The sequence below is a fragment of the Apis dorsata genome, unplaced genomic scaffold, assembly GCF_000469605.1.
Source record: "Apis dorsata unplaced genomic scaffold, Apis dorsata 1.3 scaffold_1167, whole genome shotgun sequence".
Taxonomy (NCBI): domain Eukaryota; kingdom Metazoa; phylum Arthropoda; class Insecta; order Hymenoptera; family Apidae; genus Apis; species Apis dorsata.
This window is the reverse complement of record NW_006264264.1, coordinates 5,109-26,844: the sequence shown is the minus strand read 5'-3', so window position 1 is coordinate 26,844 and position 21,736 is coordinate 5,109. Positions and strand designations below refer to the sequence as shown.

The following is a 21,736-nucleotide window of genomic DNA, read 5'->3' as shown; positions in this document are numbered from 1 at the left end:
TATTATTATTATTATTATTATTATTATTATTATTATTATTATTATTATTATTATTATTGTTATCGTTAATAATCATTATTGATTTATTACTATTATGATATTATTCTTATTACTATTATTCCTATTATAATAATTATTGTTATTCGTTATTATCACGATCGAATTAAACAAAAAAATAAATAAATAAAAATAAAAAATAATATGCTCTATACTCGGTATCTGTGTCGAAAACACCTATACATATACATATTAATGATTATTGCTATATTATATGACTAAAACTCCGCTATAGTAAGAAACACCAACACTATTACTCCTCCCTTGTCCCATCGATTGAAAAAGTATGACGTCGTTCGATAGATCCATAGTAAGATCCACGAGTTATTCGAATATTATTATGAAACATCGTTAAAAACATCCATACTTGTCGAAATTTCGTCTAATGTGAACGACGTCAATTCCATAAATTTTGTACGTATATTGCCTCTCTAGTTTCATTTTTTCAACAAGCAAAAAAAATAAATAAATAAATAAATAAATAAATAAATAAAAGAAAACCAATACGAATTTTTTAGAAAATTTGAGAGATAGAGAGAAAGAGCGGGAGAGAGTGAGAATGAGAGAAAGAGAGAGAGAATAAAGAAAAGAGAAATAATAGTCGATTCTTGCATTGTGCATAATGAATGTGTATGCGTTCATGTGTAAGACAATGAAAAAGATTGATGAAACGCATTGTATTCATCCCTTGATACATACCTATTTATTTGTACATTATTTTACCGAATAAATGTGCATCTTTTGCATCCTTAAATTTAGAATTAAATATCTTATTTATCCTTGATATATACTGAATCAATCAATTTTTTTTGTAAAAATTAAAAAATAAACGTGATTTAAAAAATTATATTTAGATATTTATTTATATGTAGATAAAAATCAATGTAAAAAACTTTTTTAACATGTTATAAAAAATATAAAAAAATATAAAAAACAAAAAATATTTTATAAAATTAATAAAAAGAATGAAATTTATTTATTTTCTTTATAGAAAAAATTAAGAAACTTAATAATTAGAAATAAAAATTATAAAATGAAGATTTTTTTGCATAGTATGACTAAAAGAGTTATAACTTATGAAAAATTAGAAGTAAATAAATAAAATGAAAATTTATTATCGAAAATTTTTTTATCAAAAGGATTTTATTTTATATTTCGATTATTTATTTCATTTTATTAAAATAATGAATGTAAAAATGTAGTAGAAATAATCAACAATAAACAATTTACAAATTTTGACGTAAAAATAAAATTAAAAAATAGTATTTTGAAGTATTCAAAACTTTTTAAATACTCATTAATCATTTTTCAGCAATCATTTATTTATTAAATTCACATTTAAGTTTATCAAAATCTTTTAATATTTTTTAGATTCTTAAAAATTCTTCTCAATACCTTTGAAATATCGTCTAATAATTTTTATTTTTAATATTATTATATCTTTTTTTAATAATTATTAAATTATTATTTTAATAATTATAAATTATCTTTATAAACTTTATATAATCATAAACTATAATTATAAACTTTTGATAATTTTAATAATTTAATCAAAAGATATGTTTTATTTACTTTATTATGAATTAAAGAAATCAAATATTTTTGATATTTTAAGCACACATATTTTCGAGAGAAGTAAAAAGATATTCATTTGGCGGGAAAAAATATACAAGTAATATGTTTTGTTTTGTAAGAAGAGATATATTCACAGATAATTTCTTTTTTAACAATAATAATAAATCTAAAATGATAATTAATGCAATTCAAGTGACATATATCAGCCAAATTTTATTAAAAAAAAAATAATTATTAGATCGCAGATTGATCTGCTATAAATATTCGATCGATTAATTTCTACTAATTGATAGTAGTAAATATAAAATTTATCATGTTCGATATAATAATGTGATATTCCAAAATCAAATTAAGAAAGATTAAAAATCGTATTATCAAAAAATATCATTCATTTTATAGATATTAATATATATATAATTTATTATAAAATGATCTTTAAGATATCATTAGTAGATTGATTTGGCTAAAATTAGACAAAAGTATCTATATATCAGAACATATAATAATATACGTAATAATACATTTGAACATTATTTATAGATCATAGATAGTTTTAAGCTTATCTAAGTAATATTAGATTATGTTTAATCTCTCCAAATTTTATTTTTAATATCTATTATCTATATTAATATCTAATATCTATTATCGCATTTTATTTTATAATTTTTTATATATTTAATAGTATCTAATTTTTAGAAAACAAATTTAATCTTTGTTTTATATTTATTTAAACTTTCATTAAATAAGAAAAAAGAAATAATAGAATATTCGAATTTGATGTTCAATATTATTTATTAAATAAATATTTAAATAAGTATTATTTATTAATTAAATACAAAAAATTGCGATATTCAATTTGATGTATCTATTTCATCTGTTTTCATTCTTTTGAGTTTTTAAATTTATTTCATAAAAATAATCTTGAGTACTCTGCGTTTTCATACATAAATAAACTCAAAATAAAAAGAATGGTGGAAATCGATTGAAATATTCTCTCACCAATTAAATTTTACGATAATTCATTATAAATACAAGAAAAGAAATATCAAGCTTTTGTTTATCGTGGAATTTAATAATGATAAGATTAATTTATTTATCTTATTATTTTTGCAATTAGCTTTGATTGCGTTGATTGATATATGTGATAATTTTATTTTTTTTACTTTTTAATTAATCTTATTATCACTTATCGATTCTTATAAATCAAAAAAATAAAAATAAATTATATCTAATGTATTTAATCCGTATTGAAAAGAAATCTCAACTATTTTATTTTATTGATTTTTATTATTTTATTTTATTTTATTATTATTATAAATATTATGCAATACAATATTATGAAGAAAAATAGAGATTAAAGTGGTTAGTCTTATAAATTATTAATTCTTCTTGATTATTTCTTCATGAAATAACAGAAACACAGGAGAAAGAATAGTGACACAATGCGTGGAAAAGTAATCGTTCTTGGACTAATCCAAATATTTTGTCAGGTAAAGTTAAGATTTTATTTGCACAATAGATATTTAAAAAAAATACTATAATTATTATATAATATATATAGAATATAAATTTATTGTTATATTTTTAATTTGAAATGAATTATTAGATATGTATAATTTTTATTGTTATATTTATATTATTTATAAAATTTATATAAAAAATGCTTCATAAAAGACTGTTTCATTAAATATTAAAGAACATAAAATCATTCAAATATTTGTTTTTGATTTTTCTTCGTAAAAATGATTTTTCTTCATTTATCAAATAATCTAATTTTTTTAATTAAATTTTCGCATAATAGTGGCTTTATTTTATTTTATTTATAGCGACTTAAAATTGTCTTTCAATATAATATAATTGTTTTTAGATTATTAATAATAATATACTTACAACAAATTTTATTATGTATCAAAAGAAATAAATAATCGCAATATAATAAAAGAAAAATTTTATAAACGCCTAATTTTAGAGAAGATCATACGATTTTTTAACTCTTTTAGATTTCTTCTTATGAAATTTTATAAATAATAAAGTTTAAATTAAATAAAATGAATTGTGTTTGCATGAAAAATGTTTATTTAATGCTAATGCGTTTCATAATAAATATTGTGAAATTTATAATTTTAATTTTTTAAAATTATTTTTATATTTTTTTTTTTATTTAAAGTAGAGAAAGATTTGTAAAATTATGTTTTATGTTTTGTATATTTATATTTTATCTCAATTTGAAAGTATAGCATTCAATTTGAATAATTTTATATCTATTTATAACTTCCAGAATCACATTTTAAAAATAATCGATCAAAATTATTTTTTTTCTGTCTTTTAATAAATATAAAAATCATATATTAATCGATATCATTGTTACAAAACAGATATTTGGAGAAAAATTGTCTGATTATTATACTGCAGCTGTGGTAGAATATTCACCCATTTTTATTAAGGATGACATAAAATTGACTTATGAGAAGAACACAGATGAATATATCAATTACATAGAACGAGCAAGTAAACAGGTGAGCTCGATAAATCTTAGTTATAATTTTTATGATATTAATATAAATAATATAAGTAATTTAAATCCATTTCTAAAAGTATATTTTAAAAATAACTAATAATTTTCAATATTTATGCATTTTTATGAATTACATATACAAAATATTAGGTTAGGTTATATTTTTATGATACTTTGGAAAGCTGTTGATTAATATAAAAATTAATATGAATTTATAATAATAAAATAAATAATAAATTATTCGATTAATTAAAATGGAATGAAATAACATATAATAAAGATAGATATATAGGTTTCTTTTCATTTATTGTGAGTTTAAGTAGCTTATGACTTAATAAATAATAATAGAATGTTTATTCCTTAAATTAATAGAAAGATTGTTCAAATAAGAATATTTTCAAATAATATTACAGACTTTTCTTAAATGAATTATATATTGAAGAAAATAACCTGTATTTACAATGAAAATTAAATATTTTATTTTCACCATGTCAAATTTTTTTGATACAAAGGAATACTTTGTAAATTTTCATTTTCATTTTTCACTTTTTCATTTTTTTTTAATATTATATAGATACTTTTACCAATTCTATAGTTTTAAATTTAATTAAAAAAAACAGTAAATAGTCTGGTAATAAACCAGATTTGAATGTATATGGATAATGGAGATTATTATAATTCAATTAATATTTTTCCATTGTGTTTATCTCTAAAATCAATCCTCCAAAGATAATATATAATAGTTAATAACAATTTATATCTAAAATAAAAAAATTATACAGAATGCCGACATCATTGTTTTTCCGGAAGCTGGATTGACATCCATGAGCATGCCTATTTTTCACGAATATAATGACTGGACAACAGTGGTTCCTTCTTCTCAGGACAACTATATACCTTGTACAGAATCTAGAATCAACGGCATCATCAAAGTAAATATTTCCATTCGACGAATTATTATACATTTTTATTAATAATTCGATATTTGTTCAATTTTTATATTTATTCAATTTTCATCTAATTTTCTTTAACTATTTATTCGTAGGCAATAAAAAGATTGTCATGCGCTGCGAGGGATAATCATATATACGTAGTAATAAACGTTGGCGAGAAGCGATTCGATGAAAAGAATGGCACATGGCATTATCATAACACTAATATTGTGTTCGATCGAATTGGAAAAATTATTGCTAGGTATATAGATATATTTTTGCGACTACTAAAAAACAATCTATTATTCTTTTCAAAATTTGACCTTATAAATAGATATCGTAAAGTGCACCTTGCTTTGGAAGGAAAATTCGAAAGTTCAGTGCCACCAGATCTCGTTACTTTCGACACTGATTTTGGAGTAAAATTCGGTGTCATTATATGTTTCGATATGCTATTTGAGGAACCTGCCTTAAATTTGACGAGAATAGAAGGTGTTTCAAATATTGTGTATCCTACTGCCTGGTTCTCGGAAGTGCCATTTATAACCGGTATATTTATCACTTTATGATGTTATTTTATTATTATTTTATATTATCGCATTTTATAAACTCAATTGTTATGCATTTTATAAACTCGATATTAACTTTTTTTCGTTTGAAATTATATCTTTCAGCTATTCAATATCATTCTGGATGGGCTTATAGCGAGAATGTAAATGTACTGTCGGCTGGATACAATAAACCCGAATTCGGAAGCATAGGAAGCGGTATTTATTTAGGTAATGATATGATATATCTTATTTTTTATTTTTACTTTAAATATTTGTTCTTGACTTTTAATTTTACTTATTAATATTTACTTTTTAATTTTACTTATTAATATTATATTGCTTTTGTAAAACTTATTTCTTCTAAAAATTTTTATTATTAGATTATAAATAAGTCCAAAAATTGATCATAAACTTAACATTTGAAGCAAGAAGTAAGAAGAAAACAATTTTTTTAAATTGTTGTAATATATGAAAATAAATTCTTCATAGTGTGATAAATTAAATACAGAAATTTACAAAAGCAAATGACATTTATTACATATTTTGGATTATTTTGTGGAATAAAATTTTCTTTTAACAAAAAACAATGTCTTTTATCAATAAAAAAATCAATAATCAATAAATTACATATTTTATCATAGAATAAAAATTTTTTATATATTAATTTCAAATTTGGAAAATTCAAAAATCAAAACAATATTATAATATTTATATTTAAATATTATATTTATAATCATCTTCTTTTAATTTCTAAAGTTGTTAATTATTTACATTAATTTTTCAAATTTTTATTAGGTCGCAACGGAATAATCAACGTGACCATGTCTGTAAATCCGAAGGAGCGGCTTTTAATCTCTCGAGTGCCAAAAACGCCTAGAAAAATCGAAACACAAGAGAGAGGATACATTACAAATCAATTTTACTCGAAAAGAAATCTGCGTACATCGAACATCGATTTGATAAAGTTAAAGCACGATCATGTTACATGGTTTAATTCTGTTCTGGTTAATGATTCTATGAATGAAATTATCTGTTACGGTAACTTCTGTTGCGACTTTCTGATTCGTATAGATACTATCGATCCGTCCACTTATTATCACGCAGTTGTGTACGATGGTATTCACGTGTTCGAGAAGATATTGGACGCTGGTGTTCGTCTATGCGCCGTGATCCAATGTTCTAATGAGTCGCTCCATTCTTGCACTTCCGTCGATTCGTCCGACACTACGTTTTCGACTTTGAGGATAACAGCGAGATTCGACGATTATCCGAACATTTTGGTGACACCGACTGTGATCGATTCTTCCCTTATTCCCTTCCAGCATTGGTCATACGATGAACAGATGCATGGAGAAGAAACAACTGTCACAATTGCTTTGGAAGAAGAGATGAAAAATGTGATTAACTTCGGCATATATTCCAGGAACTTCCAAAGAGATAAATATTATGAGTAATTTTAGGAATCGATAGAACTCCATAAAATTATCGACTTTTTTAGAATTATTTTCTTCTTTTTTATTATTTTTTTTTCTTTTTCTTTTTGTATTACAATGCATATTTACATAAATTATTATCAAATTATTTTTTAGAAATTTTTGAAATCTAAAATAATTATCTTCTCTCGATATTCTGAATTTATACTTTTACGCGCATCACAATTTCTAAATACGTAAATATTAAACTAATTAATTTTCTAAAAAATTCTGAATTTCAAAATTAAAATATTAGATAATTTTCTTGTATAAATTTTAGTGTAAAATTCTTTTGAATTAATTATGATTATTACAAACATTTGATCGCAAGTTACAATCGAATAGTAAACAATTGTAATCCGAAGAAATGCGGATTTGATTGATTAATTTTGATGGAGACTCAATATATTCATAACAATAAGTAAATATATTAATCAAAAATGTTACATTTACAGATAACATTATATAATATCAATAAATAAACGATGAAAGAAAATACTCTCTTTATTTCTATGCTCTTTCCAACTATTCAATTTGTCTTCTTTGTATTATATTTATTTATAAAAGGGAAATCACAGAAAAGTGAAAATTTGTGATTTGTTGAAACATTTGATCGTTGATTTAAATCGAAATTTTCAAATTTCCCCCCAAAATTATTATGGAATAATATGAATTAATTTAACTATCTTTACATTTAGTTTATTTGATTCTATATATATATTCATAATAAATACAATGTATATATGTATATAACATCATATTTCTTTAAAGACAAAGAATAATGAAAATAATTTCAAAATTTTTCCTATCACTCAAATTGTCTGATACAATCAATCACGTATATATATATATTAATCATTATGAATATCATGATTACAGGTATAAATAACAGAATAAAAAGTAAAAGTATTTATAAATTTTATTATTCATGGTGAAATTTCTTTTATAACGATAAATATTATAAACTTAAGCTTACATTGTAAGCTTTTAGAACGAAAAATTATTTGTTTATACTTACATGTTATATTGATTCTTTTTATTTAAATTTGAGATATTTTTTAAAATTATAAAATTATTCCTTATAATTAATCAGTCTGAATTTTCACATAATTTATCTACACGTGTTTAATATATTGTAAATAAAACTTATTAAATGAATTATTCATAGCTGATAAGAAAAGAAATATTTACGTAACGATATATATGCTATATATCTTATATAGATGTGACACTTTCATATTATTTTCATTTCATGATGAATCAACCAATCTTCTTATCAATTGTCGATAATACAGGATATTAATATATTTACTTGATTTATCTCTACTGTCTTGTTCTATCTTTTCTATCTTTTCCTTGTTTTATGTAAAAATTTGTTTATAAGTAATTCCTAACCGATATTTTTATATTGTTCTTTTTCTGTATGTGCAGTGTACATTAATTGTATAACTATTTCATGTCTGAAAAATGTAGTTTTATAACGAGTTTTACCATCGATCAATGCATACATCTGATATTTCATCGAAAAATGATGGATTTGACACTACAACGACCGTATATTCAAAAAGCGAATGTTTGTAACAAAAAACAATAATTAATCATTATTTTTTTGCCAAAGAAATAATACGATATACCAATGAATCTATTTGATAAATTTTATATTTTATTATTTTTTTTTTATTTATTTCTGTTTTTATCATCTTACTTGTGCATATCAATAAGTAATAAATCCTTTATTTTGATATAAATAGACGATAGTAGGAAATTATATTGTATTATCACACCGAATAAAAAACAATTTAATAATCATTTTAGAATTAAAAAAAAAAGCGATAATAAATTTATTAGTGTTAAAGTTATATAATTTATACAATTTTGATCGCGAAATATACAATAAAAAATATTATATATTTGCTTACAATAAATATAAAGACTTCACTTTATGAAAGTTTTCGAAACGGTGAAATGCAAAGTAAAAATTGAATCCGTGAAGAAAGTAAAATAAATTTAATATTGTTCGTTTATTTTCATTCGTGTGAAGAAGGAAAATCATCATGTTTGGAAAATTGAACATATTTGAATATCTGTTAATCCTTGCACAACTTTCATATCAGGTAATAATATAAAATAAAATTGAGATTTGAATAAAATGAGAAAGTATAGTCAAGATTGGAGAAAAATAAATTAAAATAATTTAAACTAAAATATTTCTATAAACAAATGTTATTTAAAAATATAAGAATTTTATTTAATATCTAAATATGCGAGTAAATATTATTTAATATTTATATTCGATTTAATATATTTAAAATATTTATTTTTCATTTAATTAAAAAATGTTCTATTTTTTATTTCTTATTTAAACTGAATTATATAATATAATATATATATATAATATAATAATATATTATACTAATAATATTAAAATTAAAAGTTATTTTAATTTGTTTGAAATGATACTATTATTTGAATTTTTTTTTCAAAGTAATATTTATGTATATAAATTAATTAAGACAAATATGTATAATTAAAACATGTATATTATTTCTTTATAAAATTTATAAAATTTATAAAATTTGTTTCTATTTTAAAATTCTATTTTTTCCAATATTGAATATATTATATATAACAATAAAAATACATTACAATTTCAATATATATATACAATTTATATATATTATATATCATTTATTTGCTGCAATAGTGATATAATACAAAAAATCACAGCTTTAAAGAAAACAAATCTGAATATTATCAATTCCTATAAAAACATATAATTAAAATTCCAAATATTTGAAAATTCAATATTTAAAAATTTTATTCATAATAATACAAAAAAAAGATTTTCTACATGAATAATTAAATTATAAATTTTTTGATTATGTTTGTGTTATAATAAGCAATATATCTACAACAAAATTTCGATTTTAAACGAAAGTTATTATGTTTTACCTTATAAAAATCATACATTAATTCATATTGTTATTCATTTGAACATAACAAGTGCTTTTAGAATCAAACTCGTCTGATTATTACACCACAGCCATAGTAGAAATTATTATCAGGTATATATATTCGCAATTAAAATGAAAATAATTTCTTTGTTCTTTCTTATAAACAGATATCGCAAAATAAATCTTTGGAAGGAAAATTCGAAAGTCCAGTGCCACCGGATCTCGTTACTTTCGACACTAATTTTGGAATAAAATTCGATGTCATTATATGTTTCAATATGCTATTCAAGGAATCTTAAATTTAACAAGAGTAGAAAGTATTTCAAATATTGTATATTCTATTGTCTGATTATCATCAGTGTCATTTTTAATCGGTACATTTACTTTTCATATTTTATTTTCATTAAATTTGGTCAATTTCAATTTTTGTCAATTATCATTTTTTGTTTGTAATCATTTCTTTTAGTTGCTCAATATTAATATGGATAGGCCTATGCCGAAAGTGTGACTACTGCTGAATATAATAAACCAGAATTTTCGTTTCTGGAAGCGGTATTTATTCAGGTATATATAATTATACAAATTATTCAAATGTTCATAAAATACTTTTAGATCTCGAGACTAAAACAAATACAAAAGTTAATGTACAAAAATATCTGTTGAAGCTTATTTATTAGGTCTAAAATTAGTAATAATTTTATTATTATAAGTAGATTATGAATATTATGTATTTATGTAAAATTTAAATGTATAAAAATTTATAAAATGCACATAATATGGAAAAAGACATAAAATACCAAAAAATCCAAAAATATAATATGCATTATCATATTTGATTAATAAAACAAATCTCTATTTAAACTCTATTTTTTATATTTATAAAAATTTGATTTTCTATAAAAATCTACAATTTAATTAGCAATATTTAATAAGCAACATCGATCGTCATTCATTTTAATTTTTATTTTTTGAAGGTCGTAATGGAATACTCAATACAACCATATCTAGCAATTCCAAAAATCGGCTCCTAATTTCTTGACTTTCTTTGATTTCTAAAAATGTCCAGAAAAACCAAATCAATATCAAAATGGTTGAAGATAAAAAAGAAACTGAAAACAATGGGAAAAAAAACTATACATGAGGAAATGTTTGATCTTCATGATAAATCAGTAACAGAAAATATTGATTCGATATTAATATCACATATATATTAATATTACATGATAATATACATGGTTCAATTCTGTTCTGCTTAACGATTCGATCACGAGACATATTTGTTATGGCGATTTCTGTTGCGACTTTGTGATTCGAACAAAGATTATTGATCCATCGACTTATTATCGTGCAGTGATATACGACAATTCGACATCGTGGTAGATGCTAATGTTTGTCATTACGCCATGATCCAATATTCCAATGAATCATTAGTATTCTGCTATTCCGCTATATATATACAATGTTCCAATGAATCATTAGTATTCTAGTATTCTGCTATATATATACAGAAATTATATTCTCCACTTTGAGTGTGACAGCAAGATTTGATGATTATTAAGATATTCAAGTATTGCCCAGTCCATTTAATTCTTCTCTTCTTTCCTTTGAACAATGGTCATTCAATGAACAGACATTTGGAAAGCAAACAAAAGTAATCATTACTTTGAACGACAAGAAATATTCTTACTTTTAATCTATATGCTAGAATTTTTTCTAAAAATATAAAATACTAAGTTGAATTGTAACTGTAATATGAAATCAATGCAATTTTTTAATAAAAATGATATGTAATTTTATGTTGTTATCATGATGAAAAATATATTTTCACAAAGCAAAAAGATAAAAAAGTTTCTGTTCCTTTATAAAATTATTATATTAAAATAATTTATTAAATTATTATAATAATAATATCTGAATGAAATAAAAATTATACTTGTATATATAATAGTTCGTAAAAACTCTCTATAAGAAGATTTTTAATCAAATGTCAATAAACAATTTTATAATGAAATTTAATTTTAAGAAGAAATAAAATCAATGCTCAAAATTTTTTTAAAATATAATTTTTTAATTAAAGCAGATAAAACAAAATTCGAAATTATAAAATTCAAAATTGAATTGTAAAAATTGTATTCAAAAATGAAAAGTAGAAATTGAAAATTGATTTCAAAAAAGACTTGGCATCGACGAATTTTATATATATATTTTCATTAAAATCGGAATTTTCAGGTTAGATAAATTTATTTATATTATATTGAAAAATAGTATTCAAATACTTTCATGCACTATTAATTTTTAAAAATTACTATATGTGGAAATTCTTATAAAAGAGAACGCATGGTATTAATTTCTTTTTTATTGTCTTTTTTTTTAACATAGTGCACAATAAATAACGTTATATATAACGCTATATATAATAACATTATATATATTATACAGTTATATACATTATGTTATTATATATATTATAATCAATCTGTCGCAGAGTAATCGATTTTTAAAAAGACAGATTAATTATATCATAAACAGTGTTGCATATAAATAAATACATTCACAGTAAAAGGACAGCGATAGTTGAATAATATTAATGAATTTACATTAAACATCTTTTTTATCGATGTTGTATCGATAGATTAAATATTTAATTTCATAATTTAAAATATATATGGATAATAGTGAAGAATTTCACGAAATATATAGTAGGATTAATAATCAATAGACGATAAATATATCGACGATACGTCGATGTAGGCATGTCATCGAGAAAAGTCGTTATAAGTTGAATACGTGTAGGTATGTAATAACATTTGGTACTCTTTGTAATACTTCTCATTAATTTCTTAATACGCATCACAGATATGTCGTTGTTTATAGAAAACAAAAACAGGATAAGATTACAAACTTATTCGTTGCAATTAACATTAAAATAAGCAAATTGAAATATAACTTCAAATTCTTAATCAACTAAATTTATTTGTATTACAAAACAAAATTCAAAGGATTAAGAATCATAATGATGTAAGTCAATAGAAAATGGAACTATATTATAATTTTACATTTTAAGTTACTTATATATAAATTATCTCAACATATTAATTACGAATTAAAGCCATTCCAATATTAAATAGAGAATGTGAAAAGAAAGCTATTTTTTCCTTAAATATTTATTTGTACATATATTATATTTCTCAAAATAATTTCTACATGACTTATATCACTATAATTCTCAGCTCTCCATTTATCAAATTTATTCTTATTATAAAAAAAAATCACGCATAAGTATATGCAAATTAAAAACAAAGTGTACTTACTATCAAATAAAAAGATAAATTTCAATTCTATAATTTCTAACATTTCTAAATTATGTATTTGTATATACTTTAGGCTGTTTACAGAACATTGAAATCGATTCAAAACATTCGATATGTCAAGTAGCAAAATTTGTCTATACGGATATCAATATTTTTTTTATTCGCAATTACCAGTGATGTGGAGATCATAATCGATTAAGAATAAATGGCAAGATAACCTCGATTTCATGCTCTGTCGCTTAATTCTCAAGAATTTAATATTATGAAGGTAATTTTTTACATTCGACATTCAACAATGTCAATGAAAGTGTATTGTACAATAACATATGTATAACATTGCTAGCTACGATTATACATGAATATATTATAAACACGATATAAGGGGAATTGATAATCACAAAAATATAATTAACATGTTGTGTAGAACTTCCAGGCTGAACTATGATCATAACACCAACAATTTTCATTAACAATTATGATGAACTTTTATCCAAAGTTGTACAATAAATATTAAACTGACAATTGTGCGTAATTATGATATATTTTACAAATATCCATCTTTTTTTTATTTTCAAATAAATATTAATATTCTGAACTTGTCAGTTTTTAACAAAAAAAAAATATATGGAAAAAACTTACTAGATAGATATTTTTCAATTTTTTATGGCCCTGAATTTTTTTGTCACAATGATTAAAGTAAAAAATTAATATGATATTCATAAATAAATTCAAGAAAAATAAATAGCATGATTGATTTATTGATTGACAAAATCTACTATTAGTTAACATAATTTAAAAATTTGATACACTTAGCACATGCTAGTTTTTTTTCATAAAAAATTCATTTAACTTCTTGAAATATTAAAAGTTTATAGCAAGAGCCTAAAATAAACTTTCGTTAAAAATTTTAACAAATATAAGGCGTGATTGTTAGAGAAATATTTATCATTGAACACATTCATAGAATATATAATTTATGGAACACTGTTAAATTTTATAAGCAATTTAAAATTAAAAATGTTTTAATATTTTTCTATTTGCATTCATTTTATAATTTTAAATAAACATAAGTTATAATATATATATTCTATCTATACATAAACCAAATGTTTAATACATATAAAATAAAAAATTTTACAATATTACTAAAACCTAATTGTTTTAAAAAATAAGTAAAATATGTGTTTATAGTAAACTTTTAACAATCGTCATTATAATAATGTATAATAATATAGCATTTAATTATATTTATTTCATAGCTGTTTGATCAGCTATTGTTTTCTTACTTTTATCCCATAACAAGAATCATTATATCTTTTGATCAACAAATTTCTATTGAAATACAAAAACACACACACTTTAAAAATATACATATATGTGTATATATATAACACGTAATTCTTAAGAATAAAGCCCAAAACCACTATGTAATAATATTAGCTACATTTAATTCTTTTATTTAAACTCCTTACAAAGGAGTTTATAATTCTGCTTTTTTGTTTTGTTATAGAAGAAGTAGCAACTGATTGTTTGATGACCAATATTTTTAATATGTTCATTGGTCGCAAAATTTCAACAAGTTATAATATTGAGACAGGATTAAATTTATTACAATAAATTTATTACAATAAATTAATCTTCAAATTTATTATTTGGCACAGAGAAAAAACAAAAAAACAAAAAAAAATCAAAATTATATTATTTCATTAATGTATTTATATTCCTTTTTTTTTTTTAAATTTTTAATCCAGTCTCAGATGAATTTTAAGTATTGAGGTTGTCTTTATATGTTTACTAGTGTATATAATACATATACACATATAAAAACCTCAATTATATAAATGTTGATCGAACAAAAGCACATGCTATTACTTAACTATATGGAATGTACTACTAAATCTCTAATCAATTACTAATACATAGAATCTTAACATTATCGATAAGATATTTTATACGTCCTTAAAACACAGTTAAAAGAATTTATAGTTTTATAGAATCAATAATATTAAAACTGCGAGCACCATAGATCTACAATAAATCATTCGTTGTAGAACTTCAGCGCTTCGTGTAAAAAATATGTGTTAAAGATTCGCGTGTTTCAAACATAAAAATCTCTTGGTCGATGAATGTTAATTTTCTTCATATGTGATATAATTATAATTGCAGCCTGAAATAAAACTTTCAAAAAATACACGGACAATAGATATGTAGCCAAATATGGTCATTAAAATGTAGATACATCATGTACTTTGGTAATTATATCTTTAAATATCATGCCTCGTTTGTACTTGGATCACTGCATCACAGTAATGCAGTAAAACTGATGAGGTTTACGATTCTTTGAGCTTTTTTTCGCAATTATTATAAACTTAAAAAAGGAACTTTAAAATTTTACATTAAAAATCGTACAAATAAGTACACAAAAGTTTAAAACTCAATTAATTATATAAACAAAAAAAATAGAAGACATTAAAAACATTTCTACAAAGTGCAAAAAACCTCTTAAAAAGTTAAATGATAACTTATTTTATCGCCAATATCGAATTTCATTAATTACTATTTAATATTAATAATTAAATATGCAAGATTTACTAGAAAGTGTCATAATATAACTTAAATTTTATTTTTATATCTAAATACTTTTCAAGAAATACTTTTTTGGTACAAAACTCGCATTAAAGAAATAAATAATAGTTCATTTTATAAAAAAAATAATGGTAAAACATTTTCATTAAATTTTTTGTATGACAATAATATGAACATACGTAAAAAAATAAAAGGACGTTTGATCAGTGCATCAATAGTTGATAGAATTAACAAATCCGTGTGTTTTCATTGTACTGTAAGAGTACATTCTTCTCTTAACAAAATCCATATTGGTTTTTCTTAGTAATTTCTGTATTTGACATGTCCTGAATTTAATCATAGTTTTCCGATTCCTGTTGTACTAATTTAAACCGACGTGGACTCTTGACACACATCGATCCATGACCTTCTAAGGAGAGACGGCCTTTTCGTTGAAGATATCTCGTTATATAGCGTGCGATTAATTCTTGCGGTCTTATTTGCCATTCGTCCAGAACTTCTTTTGGTGCTAATACCTATAATGATAAATTTAAATTGAAAATAATATAATTTTTAAGAAATGTTACTGTAATTATTATATTACAATATGATAAATATATTTAATATAAAAAAATTTTTTAGAATTAAAAATATTAGTATAAATTATTTATGACAAAAATAGAATAAATCGACTTTCCTTTACATTGAGATATTTAAAGATTTATATTTATATTGATTTAAAAATATTGATAAATTCTATTACATTTATTCATGTTTCTATGAATTTAAATATGTAACATGTAATATGTAAATTTATTATAAATGATTTTTATGATTTTTTTATGATTATAAAACATTAAATATGTTTTAATTTGATTTTCTAAATAAAAAATAAAAAATAAGATAGTATTTTTTAATATTTCTTTACATGTTATTAACATGTTTTTATATTTTTTTTAATTAAATTTATTTTAATTAGATTTTATTCATGTAAATTAGAAAGATTTTTGTACATTTCACTTTTTAAATTTCTTTATTAATTTTTTTAATAAAAAAATTAGTCTTCATAGCGTGAAAATACCTGATCTCCTTTGAATCGATCTATCAATGTTACGCAAACAACAGCAGCTTTGATGCCCGCATGATGTGTCAGAGCAGCAAATGCAAGACTCTCCATTTCTATATTTATTACGCCAGCTTTATGCAGCTTGTTTAAATACTCTATTTTTTCATTTTCCGTGAATTCGCAGAATGCACCATCCATTCGGCCTTGTCCTTCGTAGAAATCATAAGTACACATCGTTTTACCGATTACAGTATCATAAGGATTGTCACGATGTGCTAGTGTCTTCAAATCACGAGCCAGCTGTCTGTCTAATTTAGCAGGTCTTCTTACCATTTTACCAAGTACAGGCTAAAAAAAAAGATATAAAAATAATAGATATTATAAATAAAGATATCATAAAATAATTTATTATGTTAGTAATTAAAATACTTTATTAATAATACAATATATTATATATTAATTATAATTATATATTAAACGATTGTTTCATATCTTAATCTTTTGACTATATGACATAGTATTTTTCAATATTTTTAATATTTTCAACAAATCCTTTATGATAACCAAATAACACATGATTACATTTTTTTAATTTCGATAAAAAATTATTTTAATAGAAGCTAATTTATATTAATTAATTTCGTAAATTAAATATATTCGGAAAATATAAAAAGATTTGATTCATTCTTAATTCATCTTGGAAATTTATATATCAAAATATCAGCAACACGAAAATAAATCATGAATCTTATTTTATTCTCGATGAATTAATATGTTTATATATTTATTAATATTATAATATATATAATATATCGCCATTATTGAAATACATAATGTCAAAAATCATGATTTTTTTAAAATAAAGTTTTTTTTCCAAAAAATATGTTGCTACAAAAATAAAAATATGGAATTTTTCTCAGAAGAATTTTTTACCAGTTCCAAATAAGACTTCAACATTCCATCGACTGCTTCCTCAGAAATTACGACAGTGCCACCTTCAAGACCAATTCCTCCGCATGTACCAATCCTGAAGAATATTGGATCTTTCACCTTTGCATGGTACATCAGCTTAATCACTTCGTGAAGCAAGATTCCAACCGATGGTATACCCATTCCATGCTAAACAAAAAAATATATTCTCTGCATTCTCCTTATGTCAATGTCAAGATTTCTTCCCATCAAAACATTTTCAAATTCTTTTAAATAGTCATTATTTGATATATTTGATATGTACGTGTATATATGATGTAATATGCGTCTAGATTTCAAGATTAGAATCTTATTAATAAAAGATTATTGAAATCAAAGTTTGAATCATGTTAAAAAAATGTTATTTAGTTATACATGTATATGGATCCGAAATTAGCAACAATTTATATAGTAGGTCATCGTTCGTAACTGTTCTTAATATCTTTCTTGTACTCTCTCTCTCTAATGTATTTCAATAAACTCTATCTTTATCTTCATTTATCGCAAACTTAAATTGCTTATAACTTAATAATAGATCTTCATCAACATTTTTACATAGCAACTTTTATGTTTGTTTTAATCTCTAAACCGTTCAAAGATGTCTCGCAAATATTTCAATATTCTATACATATAAGGATTAAAAAAAAAACTTGCAAAACAATTCTTCTTTTCTTTTTTTCTTTCTTTTTATTCGTCATATGATAAATATCGCAATTTCTTTTCACGCCATTTGCAAAAAATGAACTGCATTGTGATCATGCAATTTATTTTATATTTCTCGCGTCATTCAACGAGTTATCACATTTTACGGATGATGTACACAAAGTATCGATAAAAAACAATTTGTTCTATAGACGAATTGAGTAACTGGTGCATGGTGAAAGAAAAAAAGCGTATGATTAGCGTGAAATACTCAACTCCATGTTTTCCCTTCGACTGGAATCTTGATTATAGTTTGTATAGCTCAAGCATATTTTATCTGATATATGATATTGATCAATATCTTCTATTATTAGTAAAACGAATTTATAATTCTTAATTATTCTATTCTATTTATTCTATTTATTATTTATATCGATAATTACAATATGAATAATTAAAATAATAATAGTTTTATAAGTAAAAGTTTTATATTTAATTAAAAGCTTTTTATTAATTTAAAATTCCTTGAAAACAAGATTTTTGCATGAATAATTTATTTAATTTAATATTATTTTTTATTCTCTATTCTTTTTAAGAGAAATTAATTTTTAAAATAAATTCAACAAAATCAACAAATTATCTCTTTAAAATAATATTGAATATAATATTTTATCTTTTATTTGTAATATTATGGAATATTATTTTAAATATTTTCAAATACAAACATGTTTCAACGAAAATAAAATCCACAAAATAAGCAAAATTTTAATGTTTATTCTTCTTGGATAAATTTGCTTGAGAATATTATTTTGAATTTAAAGAGAACAATTTTCAACATCTTTCCGAATGTTTTTTCGGCATAATTACATAAGTTAATTATACACGTATTCCAACGGATCTTCGAAATACAATACTCGATTAAATTGAATCCGACTTAACCATGAGCAAATATCGCATCAGAATATTTCATTTGATTTCAATAAGCTTTTCAATTTCAACTACGCTTTCGTTCGAAAGTATAATATTTAATTAAATCCAGATTACATAATTGTATAAATACATGACATTTTGAAAAATAATTAATTCAAATTATAAGAAGAAAATGATGTATTATAACATTTTGTAAATTATACATTATACAATTAAACGAAATTTCTATATATGAGGATAAAATTAAATAGCATTTATACATTTTTCATATTTCTACCTTAAATTTATATCTTTAAATATTTCGCACGAAATTTTAATCTTTTTTAAATTTATGTAATAATCAGAAAGATCGAACAAGATATTAATTGTTAATAATTGTTAATATATATATATATATATATATATATATACAATAAATTTTTAAAATTAAAAACAAAAATAATATTATATATACTTACACTAATAGAAAGAACCGGTCCAACTTTATACATGGAATAACGATATGAATACTGACTAATATCAAGAAGTGTTGTTCCGGCTGGAAGCTTATGACCTATTTCCTTCATTATGTAATTAGCGAATTGTTCCATACGCTTCGGCGTTCCTCCCATACACACAAACTGTAAAACAAAATTATACAATAATTTAAATTGTATTCGTTTATTTAATTCTAAAATAAAATATAATACAGTAATATTCCATTTATATGAATCTATCAAGGAATAAATGTGTTTACATAATTCTTGATAGACCTTCACTTAATTTTCCCACCAGCTATGATTATATAAAAGAATTTCACAAAATATTTTCTGTTAAAATGTATAATAAATCAAATATTATATCTTTGTTTGTAAGTTTAGAAACAATTTTGTAAGTATAATAATTGTTTGATGAATTAACTTTTATATATTTTATATCAGAGATATGATGTATATTTGTAATTATATATATAATCCTTAATTAATCCTAACTAAAAAGTATTAAATCATTCTTTACAATTTATAGATTTTTACTATTTTCTTTGCGATTTTGATTAATTATAATTTTTCCAAAATTCTTTTTACATATAATAAACTTAAAAAAATAATATAGTAATAAAAATAATAAACTTTTTAATTTATGTTTCATTCAATTTTAAAAAATTTATTCTAAAAGATGATTGAAAACTTTTTGCTAGAAATTATATTATATTATAAAAATGCTCATATGCTCAAATGGACAAATATTCTTTGATAGCTCAGATAACAAAAGTATAATTATTATTTTAAAACTCGCTTATTGATGACAGTTGTGTTTTGCGTAAAATCTCGACAATAGTCATATTCAAAAGATTAAAGAATTTTATATATTGTTTTGTTTGATGAAATATCTTCCGTAAAACACATGCATCATACATCAGCGAGTTAAGAAATCGCTTTCATCATTAAATGAATGAAACAAAACCAGAACGAGACGCGCTTTTTGGTGTTTATAATTTGTAACGGTGCAATTGCTCTTTTCTGGAGGAATAGAACATTCGTACAATTCATGAGTGAATATAGTTGGCGTGCGACGTACAAAATAATACCTCGTGGATTACCACCTCCTGTATAGTCGAGGAATGCGCATAGAAGTTTCGGCTATTGTTCTATTTAGGTCATGAAATACTGTACTTTCTTTTAATGGCGAACTCCTCATTGATCTGTCTATGAATACACAGTTTCGTTGATAACATGAAAGGATGCCGCGATAAAAAAGAACGTGTTTGTAAATCGTATGTACGATGACATTCATTCAACGCAGATATTTAAAAATCAAGATTAATTTAAAATTACTTTTTTAATTTGAAAAATAATCTACTTTTGAAATAATACTATTTCATGAAACATTCACACAAAAATTAGATTATTATATTTGCAATTAAGTGATTTATTTATATATTCGTTCCATAAAAAATTCATTTATAAGTTTATTTATCGTTTTCTATGATTATTTATCATTTGATTTTGATGAAAATAATTATAATAGTTAATATATAAATAATGATTACTAGAAGTAATCAAATATTTATATTATTATTATTGCGATTATTATTATTAATATTATTATTATTAATATTATTAATAATCTAATCTGAATTTTATTTAAAAAATAAATTTACAGTTAAGAAATATTTCGTCAAATAATCAATTCTTCAATTTATTATTTACTTGTCCAA

At 22.0% G+C, this 21,736-nt stretch overlaps 2 protein-coding genes and 1 long non-coding RNA gene across 4 annotated transcripts in view; 2 read left to right on the top strand and 1 right to left on the bottom strand.

Moving 5' to 3' along the window:
• Window positions 1-2,956: 2,956 nt before the first annotated feature.
• LOC102672778 (vanin-like protein 1) lies at window positions 2,957-7,117 on the top strand. 2 transcript variants are annotated; one of them, XM_006624870.2, is made up of 7 exons: window positions 2,957-3,122; window positions 4,008-4,148; window positions 4,930-5,079; window positions 5,193-5,341; window positions 5,414-5,628; window positions 5,754-5,858; window positions 6,426-7,084. In XM_006624870.2, the coding sequence occupies exons 1-7, from the start codon at window positions 3,075-3,077 to the stop codon at window positions 7,082-7,084; spliced, it is 1,467 nt and encodes a 488-aa protein (XP_006624933.2). In that variant the 5' UTR covers window positions 2,957-3,074. The 2 variants fall into 2 exon arrangements, with proteins under 2 accessions (XP_006624933.2, XP_031370605.1); XM_031514745.1 differs by having other exon boundaries at window positions 5,193-5,628; window positions 6,426-7,117.
• Window positions 7,118-15,005: 7,888 nt separating this feature from the next.
• The window catches only part of LOC116186669, a 9,213-nt gene continuing 2,482 nt past the window's right edge, over window positions 15,006-21,736 (top strand). Inside the window, exons 1-2 of the long non-coding RNA XR_004151688.1 lie at window positions 15,006-16,060; window positions 16,836-16,838. This is a non-coding gene — a long non-coding RNA (uncharacterized LOC116186669). The remainder of the gene's footprint in view (window positions 16,061-16,835; window positions 16,839-21,736) is intronic.
• LOC102672907 (uridine phosphorylase 2) overlaps window positions 16,111-21,736 on the bottom strand; it is an 8,503-nt gene continuing 2,877 nt past the window's right edge. The window contains exons 2-5 of the mRNA XM_006624871.2: window positions 19,998-20,159; window positions 17,932-18,117; window positions 17,014-17,346; window positions 16,111-16,468 (exon numbers count right to left, since the gene is read on the bottom strand). Of these exons, the coding sequence (XP_006624934.2) occupies window positions 16,286-16,468; window positions 17,014-17,346; window positions 17,932-18,117; window positions 19,998-20,159 (864 nt within the window). The 3' untranslated portion in view covers window positions 16,111-16,285. The remainder of the gene's footprint in view (window positions 16,469-17,013; window positions 17,347-17,931; window positions 18,118-19,997; window positions 20,160-21,736) is intronic.

Excerpts from the sequence above, each read along its gene's own strand:
- LOC102672778 (XM_031514745.1), top strand. The coding sequence starts at position 3,075 with ATGCGTGGAAAAGTAATCGTTCTTGGACTAATCCAAATATTTTGTCAG. Across the intron at positions 5,080-5,192 it reads GAATCAACGGCATCATCAAA|GCAATAAAAAGATTGTCATG; the intron begins GTAAATATTTCC and ends ATTTATTCGTAG. Across the intron at positions 5,629-5,753 it reads GGAAGTGCCATTTATAACCG|CTATTCAATATCATTCTGGA; the intron begins GTATATTTATCA and ends TATATCTTTCAG.